Source organism: Mauremys reevesii, linkage group 7, assembly GCF_016161935.1.
Source record: "Mauremys reevesii isolate NIE-2019 linkage group 7, ASM1616193v1, whole genome shotgun sequence".
Lineage (NCBI taxonomy): Eukaryota > Metazoa > Chordata > Testudines > Geoemydidae > Mauremys > Mauremys reevesii.
The window spans coordinates 61451632-61472958 of NC_052629.1; the positions used below are offsets into that span (position 1 = coordinate 61451632).

Below are 21327 nucleotides of genomic sequence, written 5' to 3' on the forward strand. Positions count from 1 at the left end.
TTCAATAAAAAACAACAACAAACGTTATCTTTGAAGAAGGAGAAATAGACTGTATCTGGACTATACCAAAATACCTCTGTTGCAACATGCATAAAGCACACTTTTTGAAATATACACTTTTATATCAGTCCTAAGGCCAGAAACTATTGAATGTGCGTAAGAAACTCATGGCCAAGGGCAAAATAAAATTGTCATGGTATAGTATTTTATTATATGGATTTTTAATTATAAAAGCTGAATTTCAGAATCTAAAAAAGGAATTGAAAACCAAGCAGTCATTACAAATTTATAGGGCATTCCTTTGTGCCACAACTGCTTTCCACGTGGTTTAAACTTTCTAGTTTCTATAACAGTGATGTACATACACACATAATGGTCTCGTGTGTAACTTTGAACACTGGACGAATATGGCTTATTTGCAAAAACACATTTTTGTCAGTTCAGTACAAAACACATTTACATTTCATATGCCAGCAAAGTCTCTCAGCCAAAGGTGTAAAGGAACTCACAAATGTTTTATCGTCTCATACTCTTTGTTAACTGTTCTCTTAAAGGGACAGTTTGGTTTCACTTTAAAGATCCATTTGTTACAGCCTTACACTTAAATAATATTTCCCACCTTCGACACTTCAAAATTTCCCCTTTTTTATTTCAGTCTTTTCTCACTATTTCTTTCTGATACTAACATCAATGCCCTTTTCCTACTACATGGAAGTTACAACAGACCAAATCTCTGGGGGCCATAAATCATATCTGTCCTCCAAATAACAAGTACATTGTCTAAGAAATGCACTCTACATAAAATTGTCAAAACCTGGGATCCAAGATGTACTTCTGAACAGAAGAAAATGCATGTCAAACGCATGAACTCACTCCACAAAAAAAGACCAATTCCTTTTACAGGTTTTTTTTTTTTAATCTTTTCCATTGTTTTTATTAAACAGTGTTGGTAGAATGGACTTTAGTGATCACCATTAAAGAGTCAACATTCACCTACAGTTTTCAGAGAAATGGTATCTAAGACATAATAAAGTTACTTCTTATTCCAACCACAGAAGAAACTATGCTTTCTCAGATACCATTTTGAGCTAAGTGTTCTCAAATGTTGATTTTTTAAATGGTGACTACCTTCAGGATATTTATTTTCCTAAAGAGTCCCGCTCTCTATTATTCTGATGTTCTCAAAGTCTGTTCTTTGACTAGCTATTCATTAACAAACAATCCAGTGTAATATTTTCTCTATTCACTGTAAGTGCAGAGAATATATTGAGAATATTGAATCCAACATTTTCAAAAATGGCTGCTTAAAACTAGGCTACTAAGTTCTTATTTTGACATCCAGCAGCTTTCATTGACTTAGCCATACATGATTGGGAGATGCTGGACATAGCACTTTTGAAAATCATTTGGGTGCCTAAATAAAGATTTAGGAAGTTCTAAGAGCTGATGTTAAGAGCTACAGGAGGGAGCCATTTGCAGTGCACAAGTTTTGTTGTTCCTACAAAACCCAGCAACTATGCCATGTATTCTTGAGCACCATTTAGTTGCTAGAGCTGTGCAGAGAATGAAAATTCCATTTTGAGAAGAATTTCAAGATTTTGAAATTTGTCTTTGTTCCAATTAGGAATGAATCCCATATATTTTGGCATTCTCTGCAAAGGAAAATTCTGAAAATAAAATCCTTTGCTACCTTTCATCTTGATTTCACTTTTTATTATTTTTATATTGCATTTTAATATATTACAATATAAAAAACATTCAAATTGAAAAGTATTTTCAAAAGAGAAAATCAGAACTTGATGTTTTGACAATGACAAAAATGTTTTCTCGTTTTGTCCAAAACAAAATTTCAGTGACAGAAAATGGTTCCATTGAAGTCTTTGCATCCAGCTCTACCATTTGCATATATGTATAGATATAGAGCTCTCCTATAACAGGAGCTGAATTTTAGCCAACTATTTTTGAAAATGGTGATGTGTTTTCTGGCCCTGTTAGGTGCTAATGGAGATTATGGGCCAGATCTTCAATTGATGTAAATTGGCATAGTAAGTAAATTGGTATAAGCAAGCATAGCTTCATTGACTTCAACTGACTTATGTCAATTTACACATGTTGTAAATCCAGCTGTATATCTTTAAAGAGCGCTATATATATCTTTAAAGAGCATTAGAGAATTGTGCCACTACGTGGATGATCTGAGTTCAGATTCTAGTCTCAGCCTTTTACCATGCAGGATGGCAAAAGGAGCGGTGCATCTATGAGGTGATGCCTTCAGCTGCAACAGAGAGGCAGGATGTTGCCTCCTGCAACTATGCTGCGTATCACCCAATGTGTGTGTGAAATAAGCTATATGTGGCTCTGTCGCTGTACTGGACTGCAGGATATCTAGGGCCTGTTCCCAGGTCTGTCACAGATTCTGAGAGTCCTTGTGTAAACCATTTCATTTCTATGAGGGAGGTTTTCAAAGGCACAAAGTGAGTTTTCAATGGTAGTTAGATGCCTAACTCCTCTTTGCACCTTTGAAAATATCCCCCATCTGTGCCTCACCTCTCACACCTACAAAATAAGGATATTAATCCTTCCTTTCTATCTTGCCTATTTAGGCTGTAAGCTCTTTAAGGCAGGGTCTGTCTCTTACTACATATATGTACAGCACCTAGCACAAGGGGACCCTGAGCTCGGTTGGCTATAGTAATACAATTAATAATGATACTGAAGGAGGTGGCTATGGCACTAGTCAAAGATGGGGCAAGAAATCCTAACCTGTTGCCTATCCATCGGGAGAGGGGAGAATTAAAAAGGTAATGAAGTGAAACTAGGAGAGTTAAGCTACATACCCCCTCTGATTAGGGCTAAAATCCTGTTTCTTGATTAGGCAGGGCAAGCCTAGAAGGGGCCCCCTTTGGAGGGTCAAGTCACAGAAGGAAGCCATGTATGAGATATTTATATAACACGTCCATGTTATGGATATCCCTTGTGGCCTCACAGCCTCAGCATGTATGATATTAAAGTGCATTGCCAAGAAAAAGATCGTGATGACTGCAATAAAAGGGTTGAAGGGTCATACATTCCGTCACTTAAATAAGGCAGAGAGACTCAGACAAACAGTGCCAAGCTGTTTCAAAATTAAGAGGAGGAAATTGTGAGTCTACAGTTAAAATAGTCTTCCTCGGTAAATACAATTAGTGTCACTCTGATTTTAAAAGTGAGCATTCAGACTGAGACCTGTGAGACTGTCTGGAATGCAAGACCTGAGCTTTCTCTTGCTATTTTTCCATGAATAAAGCTCAAGCTCAAAAACAAGCGAAAAATAGTCATCAGTCAGCTACCTGTGACCAGGGAAGATACTGAATTCCCTTAGGGAAATGTAGAGCTGGTGAAAAGTGCCAGACCGATAGCCCTGCATGATGCAGTATATTATTGTGGAAGATCTGGTAGTTAAAGGTTGGTGGGTTTGGAGAGCCATCTAAAGAAGATGGTGGATGTACTGACTTTTCCCCACTGTTCAGGCGTTATAGTTTGCCTACTGCTTATGAGATGTGGAATCTGGAGTTCTTTCTGGATCTTTGCCTGCTGATGGATTCTTTCCCCCATCTATGTCTGGCTAGGAGGTTTTACCCTCAGACCTATCTACAGCTCTTCATATGTTTATTACTTCACGATTGCACTATTTCAGCATGCTCTACAAGAGGCTATCCTCGAAGACCATTCAGAAACTTGAGCTACTGTGGCACTCGGCTGTCCACTTAATCACATGGAACATATAGCACTTGCACTTTGTAGATTTAATTGGCTGCTCGTTTGTTTCCTGGTTTACTTAAATGCACCAATTTAATCTATAAAACTATACATGATTTGGGCACTGGCTTTCATGGGTCCTGATCTTGTACTGTGATCCATGTGAACAGGCTGCTACACCTGTGCATGGCCCCCACTGACACCCATGGACACGTGCAAACTGCAATCTAGGACTGTGGCCTTAGAGTCTGTCTCTCTTCTCACAGACAGTATTTCAACAGCTGAGATCAGCTGTAAAATCAAGCAAAACATTCCTCAATCTGAAACGTAAGAAGCCTGGGATTCTCAGGGGAACCCACTTCCACATTTTGATCCGGCAAAGCCATGTTTTTTACCTTTAAGGGCACTGCATGTAGCAAGGCCTTTCCTGAGTAAGTAGTAAGAGTAGGGTGAACTTATTGTCTGGGCCTGGGAGCTCTATTTTAAACTGAGTTTTGTCATTTTATTCTGGGAGGATTTTTCATAATGTAAATATGCCCAGAAATTATTGATGGGTGCATATTTTACAAACGAAACCTACAAACAGACTTCCTTTCTGAACTGGAGGTTGAGAAGAAACTGTAGCAATGCCATCCAGAACCACCTGGTGAAAGCCATCCCACCACGCCTGGGGGAGGTCACCATGAACTGCACCATCCCCGGTACCGACAGCCAGCTGCGACCTGACATTGTTGTCACTGACAAGGCCCAGAAAAAGATCATCGTTGTCGATGTCACGGTCTCCTTTGAGAACAGGACCCCGGCCTTTTGCAAACCCCGAGCTTGTAAGCTGGAAAAGTACGCTCCCCTGGCCGACACCCTGAGAGCAAAGGGCTACAAGGTGCAGCTGGATGCCCCGATTGTCGGAGCCCTGGGCGCCTGGGACCCCTGCAACGAGCATGCGCTGTGGACCTACAGGATCGGTCGGTGCTGCGCATGGGTTCATGCGGCACCTCATGGTCTCAGACACCATCTGATGGTCCAGGGACATCTACATCGAACATGTCACTGGCCACTGACGGTACCAGGAGGTGTGAGTCAGAGCAACATCATGCTTCGACTAAGAGAAAGAGACTGAGAGACTTTGTCTGTTGGACCATATGAACAGGAACCATAAAAACACTGAACATTAAATCTCACCAAATGAGGGTCAATCCATCATCATCGTATCCACTCATTAAACTCTACACCTGAATATAGCCAACATATGAATAACATACCCTCATATCTCAATGTCTGTACATACCCTCATATCTCAATGTCTGTACTTTGACCCGTCAACCTTTTACCCACGATCGAGGATATTGCAGATTATGTATTCCTTACGTCACACGATCTTAAACCGAACTTCAAACTCCTTGATAATAACAAATTCCCTGATCATCAGAAACTTCTATGCTTAAACTCTGTACCGTTCACTTTTTCTAAACATCTTAATAAAATTTTTAAATCTGGTCTTTATAGCTATTCAATCATTGGCTCACTGCTGTGAGTATGATCAAATTTTTCAAGTAGGAGTGTTTTTTGTGGTGAGGATAACGATGTCAGTACTGATCCATTAGGGACTGGACTAATACCCCTACTCATATCTCATGTGACAGTTCAGAGACATCTGATGACTGTGATATTCAGTCACTACCAAGGCTGAGTTGGGACTAAACTGGTGACTTAGAAATGAAATGATCTACTCATATTCCCATTATTTCAGTCCAGTCCCTCAGAGTGGCTGCATGTTTACTACCTCCCTATTAACAACAATGCAGATACTCTGGACTCTTCTCTGAAATAAACAATAGGAAGGACTACATTGAGATTGAATAGGATGATTAATTCCAGATGACAGAGAGAGACTGTGTGTATTGTGACATTGGAGGCCATAACTTCATCTCTCTCTCTCATAACTAGCACTATCATCAACCATGGGGAGACATCCTTAGTTGCTGTGAAACCTCAGTGTCCTTTTTCAATGTGTTCTTTCATATGGCATCTTACATACAGATAAATTTGCCTGCTTAAATACTTTGAAAGCTGCTGGTAATAGTAAAGTAAGTTCCTAAAGCTATAACAAATGCACCACTCAGTGCACCTTGGGATGAATGCATGATAAAGAACTGTCATGATACCCTTTTCTGTTACATTTCCACCTGCTCATGTGATGTTACCTGGGACTTGATGGTAGGGCATTTGGTTCCAGTGGGGGAGGCTTGTGTATTCAGAACTGTAATGTAAGAACTTCATAAAATTTAGAAACAGGAAAAGACCCATCCAGGCCAACAGCTTTGCCTTTTTGATTTATCTTAATCCCACCTTCCTGCTTTTTCAGCATGTCCCACTTGGATCTTATTTCAATTAGATCTTATTTCATCATGGGATGTTTCCCCTCTCAAACATTATACAGCTCTTTTGTAGTCTTAAAAAAAATTATATCAATGTCATCTTTTCCTTTCCCGCCAATCTCCGGTAGTGAGGTTTTTCCTGCCCTTGAGGGAACACTGAAGATTGACACCAAATTTCTCCCTTCCTGATAAGAGACAACAACTTCCAGATGTAGTATAAACAGAATTCTCTTTTAAGTAAGAGGTTAACACCCTTTAATTTGTCATGGTGGCCAATGTTGAGCAATGAGAACATTCTTGCCTCTTCCTGGGAATGAATATATGACCTCTGCTCCCTTTCAAAACCTCTGTTGGCTGAAGGAATTAAAGGCTAGGTCCACAAGTAGAACTTAAGTCTTCATAAATCAACAGCAGCCCTAAAATCTATTTTGCTCCATTTGAAATGTGCTAAGCGTAGGTGCAGACACCAAGAAAGGCACAGTGGAACACTAGTAAATCAATCTTAAAAGACCTTTAAGAGGTCTTGAAGTAACGTCTCTCATGTTTTATATACTGCCACTCTGTGTGCAACCTCCACCGGGCGTAAGAAATGAGACATTTTTAGGGTTATTGAGCACAACATTTTTACAGCAGATCAGTATGAAATTATTTGGCTGGAGCACAGGTGTTTCTTTAATTATGTAACATTTGGAAAACTCACTTCAATTACTCTCAGATTCACGCTCCTATTTATGTGGTTTGGTGGGCTAGGATATAATTATCAATGTAGGGACACAGGCTGGCTCCAGACCTATTAAGTGATTTTTTCACATTGCCTGTGCTTTTTTATTTCAAGTTTTTGTTCCTATAGGGGTGTTTCTTCGTTTCAGCATTTCTGAAACAATGCAAATGTAAGGAGTGAGTAAGCTTTGAGGCTGGGAATTCTGCACACTATAATTAAGGGCATAGGCTGCAAGACCCAGATGCACACTATCATAAGTCGGTGAACTACTGTACAAGATGCTGGTGGATGCTACACGAGCTGGTATACACTCTACATAAGCACTTGAGAGTAGGACGACAGTACTGTGCCCACAATATATTAATCTCAATTTGCTCCTATGCATCTTTGGGCACTTTATTAGTGGCCTTTAGAGAGATTTTTTTTAAGCAGGTGAGTACCTATTTCCAAAAGATCACTGTAAGCAGAAGTGACTGTGTGGCTACTCCCCCACCCGTTTCCCCATTTGCTGGTTGTGCACCACTGATTGAGAAGTCTTGTCTAATGGCTAGAGAAGGGCAGTGGAAATCAGGACTCCTGTGTTGTATTCCCAGCTGTGCCACTGACTACTTCACACCTCCTCTGTGCTTCAATTTACACCTCTATAAAAAGCGATGATAGTGATACTTATGTAAATCAAAGAAGTACTGTGAGGATTAATTCACTAATACTTGCAAAACCTTTAGTTACCTTTGTAGATGTTAGATAAGCATAAAATATGTTTCATGCAACTATATAACTCCTTGTTTCCTAAAAAACTTGATCAGATAATTTAAACATGTAGAATGAATTAATTGAAGCTAAAGAGAAGCCCTTGAAGATGTATGGAAACCATCTTCTTCTATCCCAGACAGACCACAGATCAAGTGGATGCTGCAGAACTCTCCTTAATTCACCAGGCAGTCTTGAGGGTTCCTTTTGGCCACGACAAGAATTGGCACAACATGAGCCTCCTTACCCTTCCCTAAGTATTTTCTCCCTTGGACTCAAGTGTATGCAATCTACAAGATCTGCATTTCATATACTTTCATTCAAGTCAGGCCAACAAGAGGGAGGCAATCAGGAATAAAACACCATTATGGCTGTGGAAATCTGACTGCAATGGCGGCCCATGAGAAAAAGTCTCTCATTTTAATGAGAGCTCAAAAGTGTGAAAAGGTTCAGGGTGTGGATGTCACAAAGTAAAACCTTTCCTTCTTAGCTGTTAGTTACAAGACTGACGCCAAAGAGGAAGGTTTGTGGAGCCCAGAGTCATTAAGCATTCGTACCATGGCATATTCTAGTGCAAACATCCCCCCACCCAGTTGTGAAGTAACTAACAAAAGCATGCATTAAGAGACTATTTCAATACCATTATGCAATAGCACCAAAACAAATAGAGCATAACAATGAATAGGAAGATTTGATGAGCAAAAAGTTACCGAGCCTTCCCAAGGAAGGCACACACAATGTAAACTGCACCTTAATTGGAAAAGAAACAGCAGAAAGATGCATTGGGAACATGGTCTCTAACATTTTGCAATAGCATGAAAACACGTACTGCATTTATTAAACAGCATGAAATCCATTTAACGCTTCTCTGGATGCACTAATTAGGTTTTGTATATTGGGGCAGAGCAATACAGTACTGAGGGCAAAATACTGCATTTATTAACGTTTAATGCTACTGCTACTACTGCTAATACAATGTAATACTAGTGAGGTCAAAACACCCTGAATGAGACAGCAAAGGGGTATTTTTTTGGAAAATATATTTAAATACATGAGTTGGAACATCTGCTTATAGGAAATGTCAGCAAGAATGGGTAGGCTCACTTTTTAATGTGATTTACCTTTAAAGGGGAATTCTGCTCCATGAAATTAGGCTCTGTTCTTGAAACCACATATGTTAAATCCTTGATTCTAGGCATGCAAATAGTCCCGGAGAGTTCAATAGGATACCTGCTTATGTGCCTAAAGTTAAAGATATGTATAAGCATTTGCAAGGTTGGGGGCTTAGTGATTGCTTTGCCAGTGAAACTTTGTGATATCCAAAGTCCCATTTGGATGCTGCGTTTAGAGTGAAAATGAGAGCTGGGAGAATGTTGTTCATTTTTTCTTACATCACTCATTCACTGAATCCAAGTTTATTTACTTACCAAAATAATCCCCTCAAAACTCCATCACAGCAAGCATTGTACCTACTTCAACACAGAGATGATAAATCTTGCCAACCAACTGTAATTTCTTCTTGACTCTTTTGCTGCAGGTGGAACTAACAATTTTACATTTCTCTTGGCTAAGACCTTCTCAAAGTGAGTTTTCAGGTAAAACTAACAAGGCTGGATGATTGCAACTTTCATATGTATCACAAGGTCCAGGCATGTATGTGTGTGGCATGTTCATCAGGATAAAAATGCAACTGTTAGATACCAGCAGATGCCTGCACCCACACACAGCTCCAATTTCTTCAGCAGGGATCCACGTAGGTCCAGGATTCTAATGGCTCCATGTGGAGCAGGATCGGGCCTTAGACATCACATAATGGCTGAGATTTTTCAAAGAATCTTAAAGAAGGTAAGTGCAGCTGTGCTTCACACAGATATGATTAAACTGTCCAGTCAACAATGCAGCCTACAGTGTTGTTACAAACAATATGTGACTTTACTTGGCACTTCCTTGCCGGTATGCAGCTAGCTGAGATCGTGGAACATCACTCTTATGCAAGAGCATTCCGCAGTAGTTAAAGGTACTATATGTACCTATTGCTTCTAAGGACTTGTTTTTACAAGCAGCCAAGATTGTGCAGGAATAGAACAATCATTTTTCTTCAGTTTCCTAAGCTGTATTTTTGGCTCCAACCAAATCAATGGAGCTATTAGCAGGATGAATATTATGAAATCTGACAAAAGTATCAATAAACCATTCTGTGTGTGGACTATCAATAAGTTCTTTTATATTCATCTAAATGTTTACATGTAACTAAAAACAGAAAGGATTCTTCAAGACTGATTTGTATTGAAAATGCAAACAATATTAAATATTAGATCCTCTGACTCAGACTCCAAGATTTATTCTAGCAGTCAGAACTTTAATCTGGAACTCAATAAAATCCATACTATCTTCTTGCAACCCCTTCCTGATATTAGATTTCAAATGTGTACAGAATATGATCCAAATATATTATCTGAATAACAATCTTCTTTGGAAACCACATAATACTTAAGAGAAAAGTAGAGTTGAAATGTTCTCCTCTAGGCTGATACAAATAGCTTAAAGGAAGTGTCAAGTCTCTTTTGCAAGGGAGACCCAAAGCCTATGCTAACCTCATGTTACTTCCATGATATGCTAGTAGGGTGCCTATGTGGAAGACAGAATTGGCTGAGCTTACTCACTTCATTTATAACTACCGGTCTAGTGTCTGGCTTACAGAAGCACTGCTTTCCCTGATAAAATCAGCAGAACTTTGGGTTGGGAACATGATACAAGTGTAACCTAGTTTGGAAGGTAGAAGAACAAGTAATAAAAGAAGAGGCTGCCCCCAGTGATCAACACTTTCCACCCCACCCAGCTCCCAAAAAGAGAGCTTTCAAAAGTCCCAAATCTTTAATATCAGTTGGCCTCTTGGACACGTGCCTGTCTGGGACAAAAGAAAGCCCCCTACTCAGGCAGAATGACACAAACATAACATAGATGAAGGAGGGGTGCATACGTTCAAACAATTCAAGAACCTGTTCAAAATTTAGCCTAAATTCAAACAATAATGGAAAATCTCTTGAGAGTCAACAATGTTACATCACAGCTGTCTAAATGTGATTGGGTATAGGGACGCTACGTGATTCCAAATACACAAGGGGTTAAATTAGGTTTCACTTCTCCACCGGCCCCATGCAAAATGGCTATAAAAAGGAGGGCACCTGGAGAGAGAGTGCTTGTATGAAGGCAGGACACCACACACCCAGGTGCTGAGGATGGGGGTGAGCCCTGGGCTGAAGAATCTTTTTGTTAGGTTTGTTTTGCTGTGGTGACTCATTTTCGTTCATTCTGATAAAAAGTTGCTCCTGATGATTCCTGCTATTTATTTCGGCTTTGTACGAGCTTCCACTAGAGCTGGTGTGGTGGATTAACAATTAAATCAATGCACACTGCAGGTACTCTCTCAGTATCAGGCTACATTTATTTAGCTGCCCTCATTGGGAATTGGGTGCCCAACTTTAGGTACCAGAGTTTTAAGTTTTGGCAGAGATTAAAATTTTCCCTTGAATTTTCATGGGCCTCTGCTCTGCTTGATTATTGCCATGATCAAAAGTGTTGAAACTGAGAGAACGGGCCCAGCTCATCTCTCTGACATAGCAAAAATTCTGGTTTACTAAGGAATGAGAGCTTTACTAATATATATAGAAAAAAAGGAAGAGACACATGCACCTGTGGAAAGCTGTGCAGAAATTGTGTGTGCATGCTCTGCAGGACTAGGCTGACCAGATGTCCCAATTTTATAGGGACAGTCTGGATATTTGGGGCTTTTTCTTACATAAGCTCCTATTACTGCCCCACCCCCTGTCCCGATTTTTCACACTTGCTGTCTGGTCAGCCTATGCAGGACTCTTACACTGAGTGTAGCAAATCTATTCCAACAGATTTTTCAAACCCATTTCCCCCAACTTTATCTTTCCACTGCTACAGGCACATCCCACTTGCAAGAAAAACAAGTCTCCACCAGCTAAAGCATAATTTTTTACAGGACAGGCAAAAACTGTAAGGTTGGTGGCCTTCTTAGTTCCCTGGGCACTAAAAGGGACCTAGTTATTGGATCTGTGGTAAAATACTTGAAAAACTCAATTTCTAAGACTCTGGACCTTATTAATAAAAGACTAGACAATTTACAACAATCAATCATGAAACCTAGAGTGAAGAGGCTGTAGAACATTGTCACAGAATCAAACTGAATGCAATGAAGTCAGCAGCCTCTTATCATTCTGATGCTGTTGCAGATCTAATTACAGATAGTAAAACATTTCTTTCAGAGATGGATGAAATGTAAAACAAGCACATGTTCAAGCATTAAGACTTACTGGTACTCTGGAAGGAAGTAGAGTCCTCTGACCCTTCCTTCTATGATAATTGGCTAACTGAATTATTGCATTTGTCTAATCTGGAAGACTCTGCTCCAGCACAATTTGCCAAGACACTCTTCAAAAGGATGGAACCAGCATCTGAATCTATACCATGCAGTGTACTAGTAATATCCAGCTCCCTGCCACTCTACAGAAGGATTCTTGAGGGAGTTATTGTTCCACTGGTCTAAAATAAGAGTTGACATTCCCGTTGCTACTTAAAAATTGAAAGACTTTGCTTCAGCTAATTCTTGGGTAAAGTAAAATCAAAACAACTATGCTGGATCCCTGCTTGGTGGTTGTTGGGTGTGTGTGTGGTGGGGGGGAATGACGGCCTGTGACGCAGTAGGGAGCGGGGCGGATTGACCTGGGAATGTTGTCTAGTTTTACTGGGACTGTCTGCATTGGGGATGGGACAGCAGGGGATGATTTTACTTGAGAGCTACCTGAGCTTGTAACCTGAGCCAGGAGGGTGGTGGTGCCAGGTGACACCTTACCCAGGAAACTGGACAAAGGGAGGGGAGGAGCTGGGGGAAGGGGGAGAGAGATGGCTAGAGGGGGTTTTGCTTTCAGTTTTGGGCCGGGTGGTGAAACGCAGGGAACCCCAAAGCTGGAGTCTAAGCTCCCTAACCCCCTAGAAGGACTTGACTGAAGGGTCCTGGTTGTACCTACACGCTCTGCTTGCGACGGTGTTCATGTCATCTAATAAACCTTCTGTTTTACTGGCTGGCTGAGAGTCACAGTGAACCACAGGAAGAGGAGTGCTGACTTCCCCCCACTCTGTGACATGGCCATTCCTATTTCTTTAAATCTGTGGTAGAAGCAGAGATCTTTGCTACTTTGAACAGGGAGGGACAGGAAGTAGGTGCAACAGTGACTCTGTCTTGTCCTCTCCCAAACCAGCTAAGAGAACTGAGCTGATTCAAATGGGGAAATTAACTTGCACTAAAGGGCTGAAGAAAGTTGTTTATTCCTGGGAGCCAGTCGGGGAACAGAAAAGGAATTGCTACTCTGAAGAGGGTGCTACTTAGGACAGTGCCATAATGCATTGCCTTTCACTTAGGGCCTGAGCAAAGAGCGCAATCTAGCTCTAAATCAGCAAGTACAAGAGGATGAAAAGAAACATGAAATTCAAGAGTAATAATCCCTTGAAGCAACAACAACAAAGTCTTATTGCAATGGATTAGAGCATTTTATCTGCATGTTTTTACCTATAGATCTCAAATCTTACCTGGGTGTTTGGCCCTGAAGAACCTGTAACATGAACCTGATTAAAATATGTCCATTTACAAATAACAATTGAGCCTTTACACTGAACCTAATTTCATCACTGTGCCAATAATTTAAAAATAAATGAAAAAATATAAAAAATACATAGACGGCTAAGTCACAGACATCGATCACTCCTTAAATAAGGTTTATTACTACTACTACTGGAGTGTTGTCATTGGCCTATACTAATACATTTCCCTGAACATGCTTGTATAAGAACAGATCTATATTTCTCATCATGTTACCACTGCTCTATAATCACTGTAGCAGCTGCAGTGTAAGAGTTTATGACATCATCTCTGTTACTTCAAAGCACCATAGTTCTGAAGATTAGGTCTACTGACTGCATGGTTTGGTTTCCATGAAATATCATTCCCGACAAAGAGTATGTTGGAAGGTTTTCTGTTACAGGACTTCATTTTTTGGCTTAAATAATCATTAGATTGGAAAAGTCATTAGCACACAGGGTTTTTTTTAATAGGAACAAATTATTTGAAATGTCTATAAATGTCTATGATGGAATATATGTGGAAATGGAATCTTTGACCTTGCTAGAAATGAGGGATTTGCTGGTGATAGGGTGACCAGATGTCCTGATTTTTTAGGGACAGTCCTGATTTTTGGGTCTTTTTCTTATATAGGCTCCTATTACCCCCACCCCCTGCCCTGATTTTTCACACTTGCTGTCTGGTCACCCTAGCTGGTGACCAGTCCATCATGACCGGTATTCAGCAACAAGCAATAACCCCTCACTCCTCTGCTGTGACAAAGGCTCTACAATGCATCCAATCAATTGTGCGAAGTTGCTCATGGAAGGAAATGTTCCCAGTGTCGCCAACTCTTGTGGAATCTCATGTTTTTCCTTAAGTCCCAGCTCCTGTAGTCCTGTGATAATGTAAGAATCTCAGCTTTCCTTTAAAAACAAAAAGTTTCTAGCCCTTGTGGTAGTGGAGAAAAGCTGGAAAATGTGAACCTGAAAGGTTCAAAAACCAGAAGGCAAATAAAAAAACCCAAAGATAACTATTTTGTAAAATCTCATGATTTTAAACCAATCTTTAGATGTTTTGCAAGGCCTGACTAATGATTTTTGAATACTGGCAATATTGTATTCCCTCCCGTTCCAGAATGGATATAACCTAAAACATGAGGTGTGATGGTCTTTATTTTCTTAGCTAACAAGGTATAATATTAGTCATAATAAATAGCAGATAAATGATAATAAAATTACCCTAAATTTTTAAACATCCAGTTAACTTATTTATACATATATAACTGAGCAAGACTTGGACAATTTGGTCAGGTTACCTTTCTCCTCCTCTTATTCCCAATGAACCCCAAAAAATTAAATTGCAGGGATATTTTTTAACATTTGATTTGTTGTAAATTTCTACCACATTTAAAAGGAACTATTAATTAAAATATGTCTGTCTTATATTTTAAATAATTTCAAATAGTAGTAAGAAGAAAAATGTTATGCAGCAGCTTTTGGACCAAAGAATCCTCAAATGCTTTACAAAGTATTGGCTTATTTTGCCCAGGCATCTGAGCTCTGGTGCAGGGGAGAGCCATTGGGGAGCTGATATGGCTGCCTTATTCTGTTCCATTCTGTTCCTGGTGATTGCTAGAGCAGTCAAAATTATTCTCTAATTTATGTCACTGGTGTAAAGTTCTCAATGGACTGTATGTCAGCAGAAGAGTTCTTTCACAAGAGGAATTATCTGATGACCTTTCACAGCCAGAATCTGGCCTCTCTGCCCATAAGCACAATGGGGAGTCTGGCCTTGTGGGAACTGAGAAGAGTAGCATAAATGTCATCCATTTTTCAATTTGTTTTACATCAATTTTTTTTAAATGACCATCTCTGCTATAGATAGTAGAATGATTTCACCTGCCATTATAACAAAGCCACATCTGGGGTACAATATGACAGATGGTGAACAACACACTGTTTAGAACTATCACATGATGGAAGGGAGTGAAGAATTCTGTATCTAGATGAAAATAAAAGAGGATGGTAGATAGTTACCCAAATTGGATCTTCATAGAACATCAGGGTTGGAAGGGATCTCAAGAGGTCATCTAGCCCACCCCCCTGCTCAAAGCAGGACCAATCCCCAGATAGATTTTTGCTCTGATTCCTAAGTGGCCCCTCCAGGATTGAACTCACAATCCTGGGTTTGGCAGGCCAATGCTCAAACCGCTGAACTATCCCTCCCCATCAGTTTACTTGTAAAATACAGAGGGAGGGGAAGAAGCGTGTAAAGAAAAGGGAGAAAATGAACTAAGAGGAAGAAAACCAAAAAGAAAGGCAGAGAAGAGGAAAGATCCAAGTTGCCAGACAAAGTGACATTGGTCAATTACATAAAGGAAGGGCTACCTTCAGAAAGTCACTTAATTAATAAAATAGTAACCACTACCACTTCTATACACCTGCATAGCACTTGAGCCCCAAATTGCAAGATTTTCTGAGTCTCCTGCTCTAGCCAAAAGCTACAGGAAGCATCATCAGGAATTAAGAATAAAGGCTGGCTCTGGCAGTAACAGTGCCCCAAAAGCAGTGCCAGGAAGGTATACAGACGTGACTACAAAATCCAGAGGTTCCACATACTAGTAAACATAAAATCAGCACCACCGCCATTCAGCAGCATGCATCTCCAGCTATTCGTGTAATGCAGCAGCAAAATACTCCATTTGGTTTTCCTGACTATGACAAATGCAGCCCTAGAGATTATTTAGGGATTGCTACTGGAGCTGGACAAACATTCTAACTAGATTTTACAGATTGTTTAATGTACAGTTTTTGAATATACAACCACCACATAGATGCAATTTTATAATACACATATTGTGCATTATACATATACATACTTCAAAGAGAAAAGTACACTAATAGATCATTAAGGTTAGATCAGGCAAAATGGACCCAACACTCAAACACTTACAACCAAGGGTACTGCTTACTATGGTGTATATACCCATTGTTCTGAACATAAAGAGAATGGCTCAGGTGAGGGGATCTCCCCCACATCCTCTGCAGGGAAGACAGATGCAATGAATTCCTTTAGCTTCTCTGAAATGGCCTTGTGTTCTCTGAATCCTCCTTCAGCGTCTCGATCATCCAGTGGCCCCACTGACTGTTTGGCAGGCTTCCTGCTTCTGATGTACTTTAAAAAAATGCTGTTAGTGATTTTGCCCTTAGCTAGTGCTCTTCAAATTCTTTCTTGGCTTGCGTTATTATACTTTTACACTTGACTTGCCAGAGTTTATGCTCCTTTCTATTTTCCTCACTAGATTAGGCTTCCAATTTTTAAAGGATGCCATTTTGCCTCTAAGCGCCTCTTCTACTGTGCTGTTTAGTCATGGCATTTTTTTGGTCCTCTTACTGTTCTTTTTTGTTTGAGCCTCTATTACAGTGTTTTTAAATAGTCTCCAGGCAGTTTGCAGGCATTTCACCCTTGTGATTGTTCCTTCTAATTACTGTTTAACCAGCTTACTCATTTTTGTGCATTTCCCCTTTCTGAAGTTAAATGCTACTGTGGTGGGGTTCTTTGGTATTTTGCCCCCTACAAGGATTAAATTGAATTAAATTAAATTATGGTTGCTATTATCAAGTGGTTCATCTGTATTCATGTTTTGGACCAGATCCTGTGCTCTACTTAGGACTAAATCAAGAACTGCCTCTCCCCTTCTAGGTTCCAGGACACACTGCCCAAAAAGAAGTCACTGATGATGACTAATCATTTTCTCTCTGCATTCCTTCCTAAGGTGATATATACCCAGTCAATATGAGGATAGTTGAAATCCCCCATTCTTATTGCATTTATCAGACTTAGTACTCTTTCTAAACTCCCTGAGCATTTCAAAATCACCACCACCATCCAGGTAGTCAGCGGTATATTCCTATTGCTATACTCATTGTTCAACCACAGATTTTCTATCCATAGAGATTCTATAGTACAGCGTGATTCATTTAAGATTTTTACTTTATTTACTCTATACTTTCTTATACATATAGTACCACCCTCCAACCAGCATGACCTATTCTATCATTCCTATATATTTTGTACCCTGTTATTACCATGTCACATTGATTATCCTCAGTTCACCAAGTTTCATGGCAGATTAAATTTAATGTTGATAAATGCAAAGTAATGCACACTGGAAAAATCCTAACTATACATATACAATGATTGGGTCTAAATTAGCTGTTACCACTCAAGAAAGAGATCTTGGAGTCATTGTGGATAATTCTCTGAAATCATCCACTCAATGTGCAGCGGCAGTCAAAAATGCAAACAGAATGTTGGGAATCATCAAGAAAGGGATAGATAATAAGACAGAAAATATCATATTGCCTCTATATAAATCAATGGTCACCCTATCTCAAAAAAGATATATTGGAATTGGAAAAGGTTCAGAAAAGGGCAACAAAAATGATTAGGGGTATAGAACGGCTTCCGTATGAGGAGAGATTAATAAGACTGGGACTTTTCAGCTTGGAAAAGAGGCGACTAAGGGGGGATATGATAGAGGTCTATAAAATCATGAGTGGTATAGAGAAAGTTAATAAGGAAGTGTTACTTACTCCTTCTCATAATACAAGAACAAGGGGCCACCAAATGAAATTAATAGGCAGCAGGTTTAAAACAAACACAAGAAAGTATTTTTTCATGCAACGCACTATCAACCTCTGGAACTCCTTGCCAGAGGGTGTTGTGAAGGCCAATACTATAACAGGTTCAAAAGGGAGCTAGATAGATTGATGGAAGATATCCATTGATGGACCTATTAGCCAGGATGGATGGGTATGGTGTCCCTAGCCTCTCTTTGCCAGAAGCTGGGATTGGGTGACAGGGCATGGATTACCTGATGATAACCTGTCTGTTCATTCCCTTTGGGGCACCTGCCATTGGTCACTGTCAGAGGACAGGATACTGGGCTTGATGGATCTTTGGTCTGACCCAATATGGCCGTTCTTATTTTCTGTGTTCCACAACGCCTATTGTATCAATATCTTCATTTAATGCCAGGCACTCTAGTTCATCCATCTTAATATCCTGAACATAAAACAATCTAGTGTGTAGTCTATTGACATACTGGTAAGTACTGCATCTAATAATTACTGTCAGCGGGATTGGTCTTTCAGGCTGCATGCAACCTTAACTCTGCCTACATGTGTTCTATGTGTGGAAGCAGGGAAAGAATTAACAAGGATTTGAAGGGGATTTTTATGCATGTCAGTCAGTTAGCAAGAGTTAGGCCAGCTGTAACCCTAATGACGTGAGACTTGTAGAAGCAAGGATAGTGTGAGGCGAGAGGAAAAGAACTGTGTAAAAAGTTATTACGACCTTGTAACTGATAACCAAATATGCAGACTGGTGTCTTTTAGGAGTGAGAAAAATAAGATAGCAGGATGGCTTATGTATAAACAAAATGCAGTTGTTGCTCATTATTGTCTGTATTATTGCTAGTTATTGTCTGTAACAAAGGTATAAATGCTTGCTGTAATTGTTTACCAGTTGAGAGACCTGTCCAGGACTGGGGCAACCCTGTGTCCTAGGGCACTCTCTCCCTCCATTGTAATTACTGGAGAAATAATAAAGTATTTGATTTTGCTGCACCCAAAGAAAAAGCGAGAACTAAGTTTTTCTCCGACATATGATACAATCATTACTGACATGATTACATACCACTTCTCCAATAATGAAATATATCATACTGTTCTTGTATAAATGTGGGGATTTTTTTTAAACTCTCCCCATATATTCTATTAAATACTAATTAATTAATTTCACTGTATTCACGAGCATAATTTGAAAGAATTTCTAGTATCCATAAGCCTAAATGCTGGCCTAGAACTACAACAGGGTTCTTTATTTAAAACATAAATTTTTGAGTGTCTACAGGAAAAATCACAAATACATAAATTGATGCCTTTAACCAAGTATAAAACATGCTGTTGTGGTTACCAGAGCTATCCATCCTGTATGATTTATTCATAAACAATGTAAGACCAGATAATCCATAACACTGCAAACAAATGTGGTCTGGTTTCATTCATATCTCCCATGCAAACAGATGCTTATCATAGTTTCCCCAAAATAAAACAGATGTTCCACAGTTGAAATACTAGGAATATAGGTTAAAAAAAAAGTTTTCAGTGTCTATCGTGTTATATTTTGGGTATTTACATACATCTTTGACATAATACTTGGATTCAAGCAAACATAAAACAATGAAAATTAGTTATTTTGATCACCTAATGTATCAATGAAAAATTATCTTTTCTGGGTCAACATTTGCACATTCACATTATTTTTTAATGAAAACTGAGGAGAGATTTGAAAACATTAGTAGACATCAAAGTGCACATTAGAAAAACCTTTAAGATTTGCAACTGACATGTAAATACCGTGTTTTGCAAAACTGTGATTAAAACTAATAAAAAAACTGGGTTAGTTTTGCAGTATTAAAAATGGCAATTAGAGCATTAAAAAAAACTATTGGTGTTTGTAGCGCATTTAGATTTTCTCTGAGACATGAACTTGAACACAGTCCAGAAAGAGTAACCAAAGTCATTGCTCATTTTTACTGTAGCCTTTGCAAACCCCATTTAATAACATCACATCATTCCAGTTTTGCTCTGAGTAAGCACTTTGTACTAATTTACCAGTCTGAGATGGAGAAGGCCTTGAAATAAAGAGAACAGAAGTAATTGTCCTCAGAGACAGCAAAGGCTTTTTAAGTTGACTACAGTAGATGAAGATAACCTGACAAGGGTGGGAGACATTCCTTCATCCAGTCTTCCATAACTCCTAAGAGTACAAAAGGGAAAAAAGCAAGTGCTACTGTAGCAGTCAGGCTAACATAAGTTTAGCCCAAGGAAGCAAGGCTCTAAGGATTAATGTTTAACTAGGGTAGCTATCTTCTCATTCTCATATACATTATATATTAAACTAATTAATTTATTTTAAGAACTATAATTGTGCTTCCTCCATCTTCCCTTCAGTCTGAGCTCTGCTAAGGACACTGGGACACACAGAGTATTTCCAAGTTAGGGCCACCCATGTGGACTAAGTAATAGCAGTAAATACTAGTTTGGTAGCACCCAAAGGACCCAATTGGGACTGGGTCTCCATTTTGCTGAGGACTGTACAAACAGAAAAAGAGACAATCCCTGCATCAAAAAGCTTACAATGTAAAGACACAAAGAGACAAAGGGTAGGGGATGAGGATCACAGCCAGCTGCCTGTGGTGACACTTGTAATGAAGCACTGCCCCATGATCAAAATCATTTAAACAAAATAAGATGGTTCCCTGCCTCCTCACAGGCGCCCCAAAATCCACTGGTTGCTGTGGCTCCCTTGCAGGACACTACTGACCCTAATGCAAAAGACTTGGGGTGGGGGTGGATAAGCAATGGGATTGAGGGGCTGTTGTTGCCTACAGTGCAGAATACAACTCCAGGTCAGCGATAAAGGTAATACCTTACTAAAAAATTCTTAGTAAACAATAGGTTAAGAAAGAGACAAATATCATACTGGAAATAAGATATGAATATAACAGGGATAGGTCAAAGCTATTCTGCACTCAGTTACATGCATGTAGTTCCCATTTAATGGCAGCTGCTCATGCGTAATTATACTGAATTAAATCCCAAGGCCCCAATCCAGCCAACACTTATGCATGTGCTTATCTTTAAGTATATGAATTGTCCCACTGAAGTTAATGGGCATTCTCACACTTAAAGTTAAGTTTTTACATTGGATGTTTCAAAAGAGTGCCCTCAATGCCCTGAGATTCAGCACATCTAGTACAGAATGAGCAAAGAATCTGAGCTGGAAAGGAAGGTATTATCACAACTCAGCCAAATAAGAAGAGTCAAAGTCCTTATTGGAATAAACACTAGCAATAATACTTTAAACTCATTCTTACAATGAACTCACATCTAGAGAAGTGATATTAAATATGATGTACTGTGTTCAGTTTTCTTAGTTTTTCTCACTAACTGAGGTAGCAGACAGCATTCCTAGCTGAAAGGCTCTTGAGTGAAAGCCAGTAAAAAAGGGCATTAAAATAGTCAATTTTT

At 39.4% G+C, this 21327-nt stretch overlaps 1 protein-coding gene across 2 annotated transcripts in view; it reads right to left on the bottom strand.

Annotated features, from left to right (window-relative positions):
• LRMDA (leucine rich melanocyte differentiation associated) overlaps window positions 1–21327 on the bottom strand; it is a 970675-nt gene that overhangs the window by 45065 nt on the left and 904283 nt on the right. Inside the window, exon 7 of one of the 2 annotated variants that reach the window (XM_039482147.1) lies at window positions 19974–20053. The exons of the other annotated variant lie outside the window; for it this stretch is intronic. Coding sequence (XP_039338081.1) covers window positions 19989–20053 — 65 coding nt within the window. The 3' untranslated portion in view covers window positions 19974–19988. Of the gene's footprint in view, window positions 1–19973; window positions 20054–21327 lie in introns of those variants that run through there. 2 annotated transcript variants of the gene reach the window in all.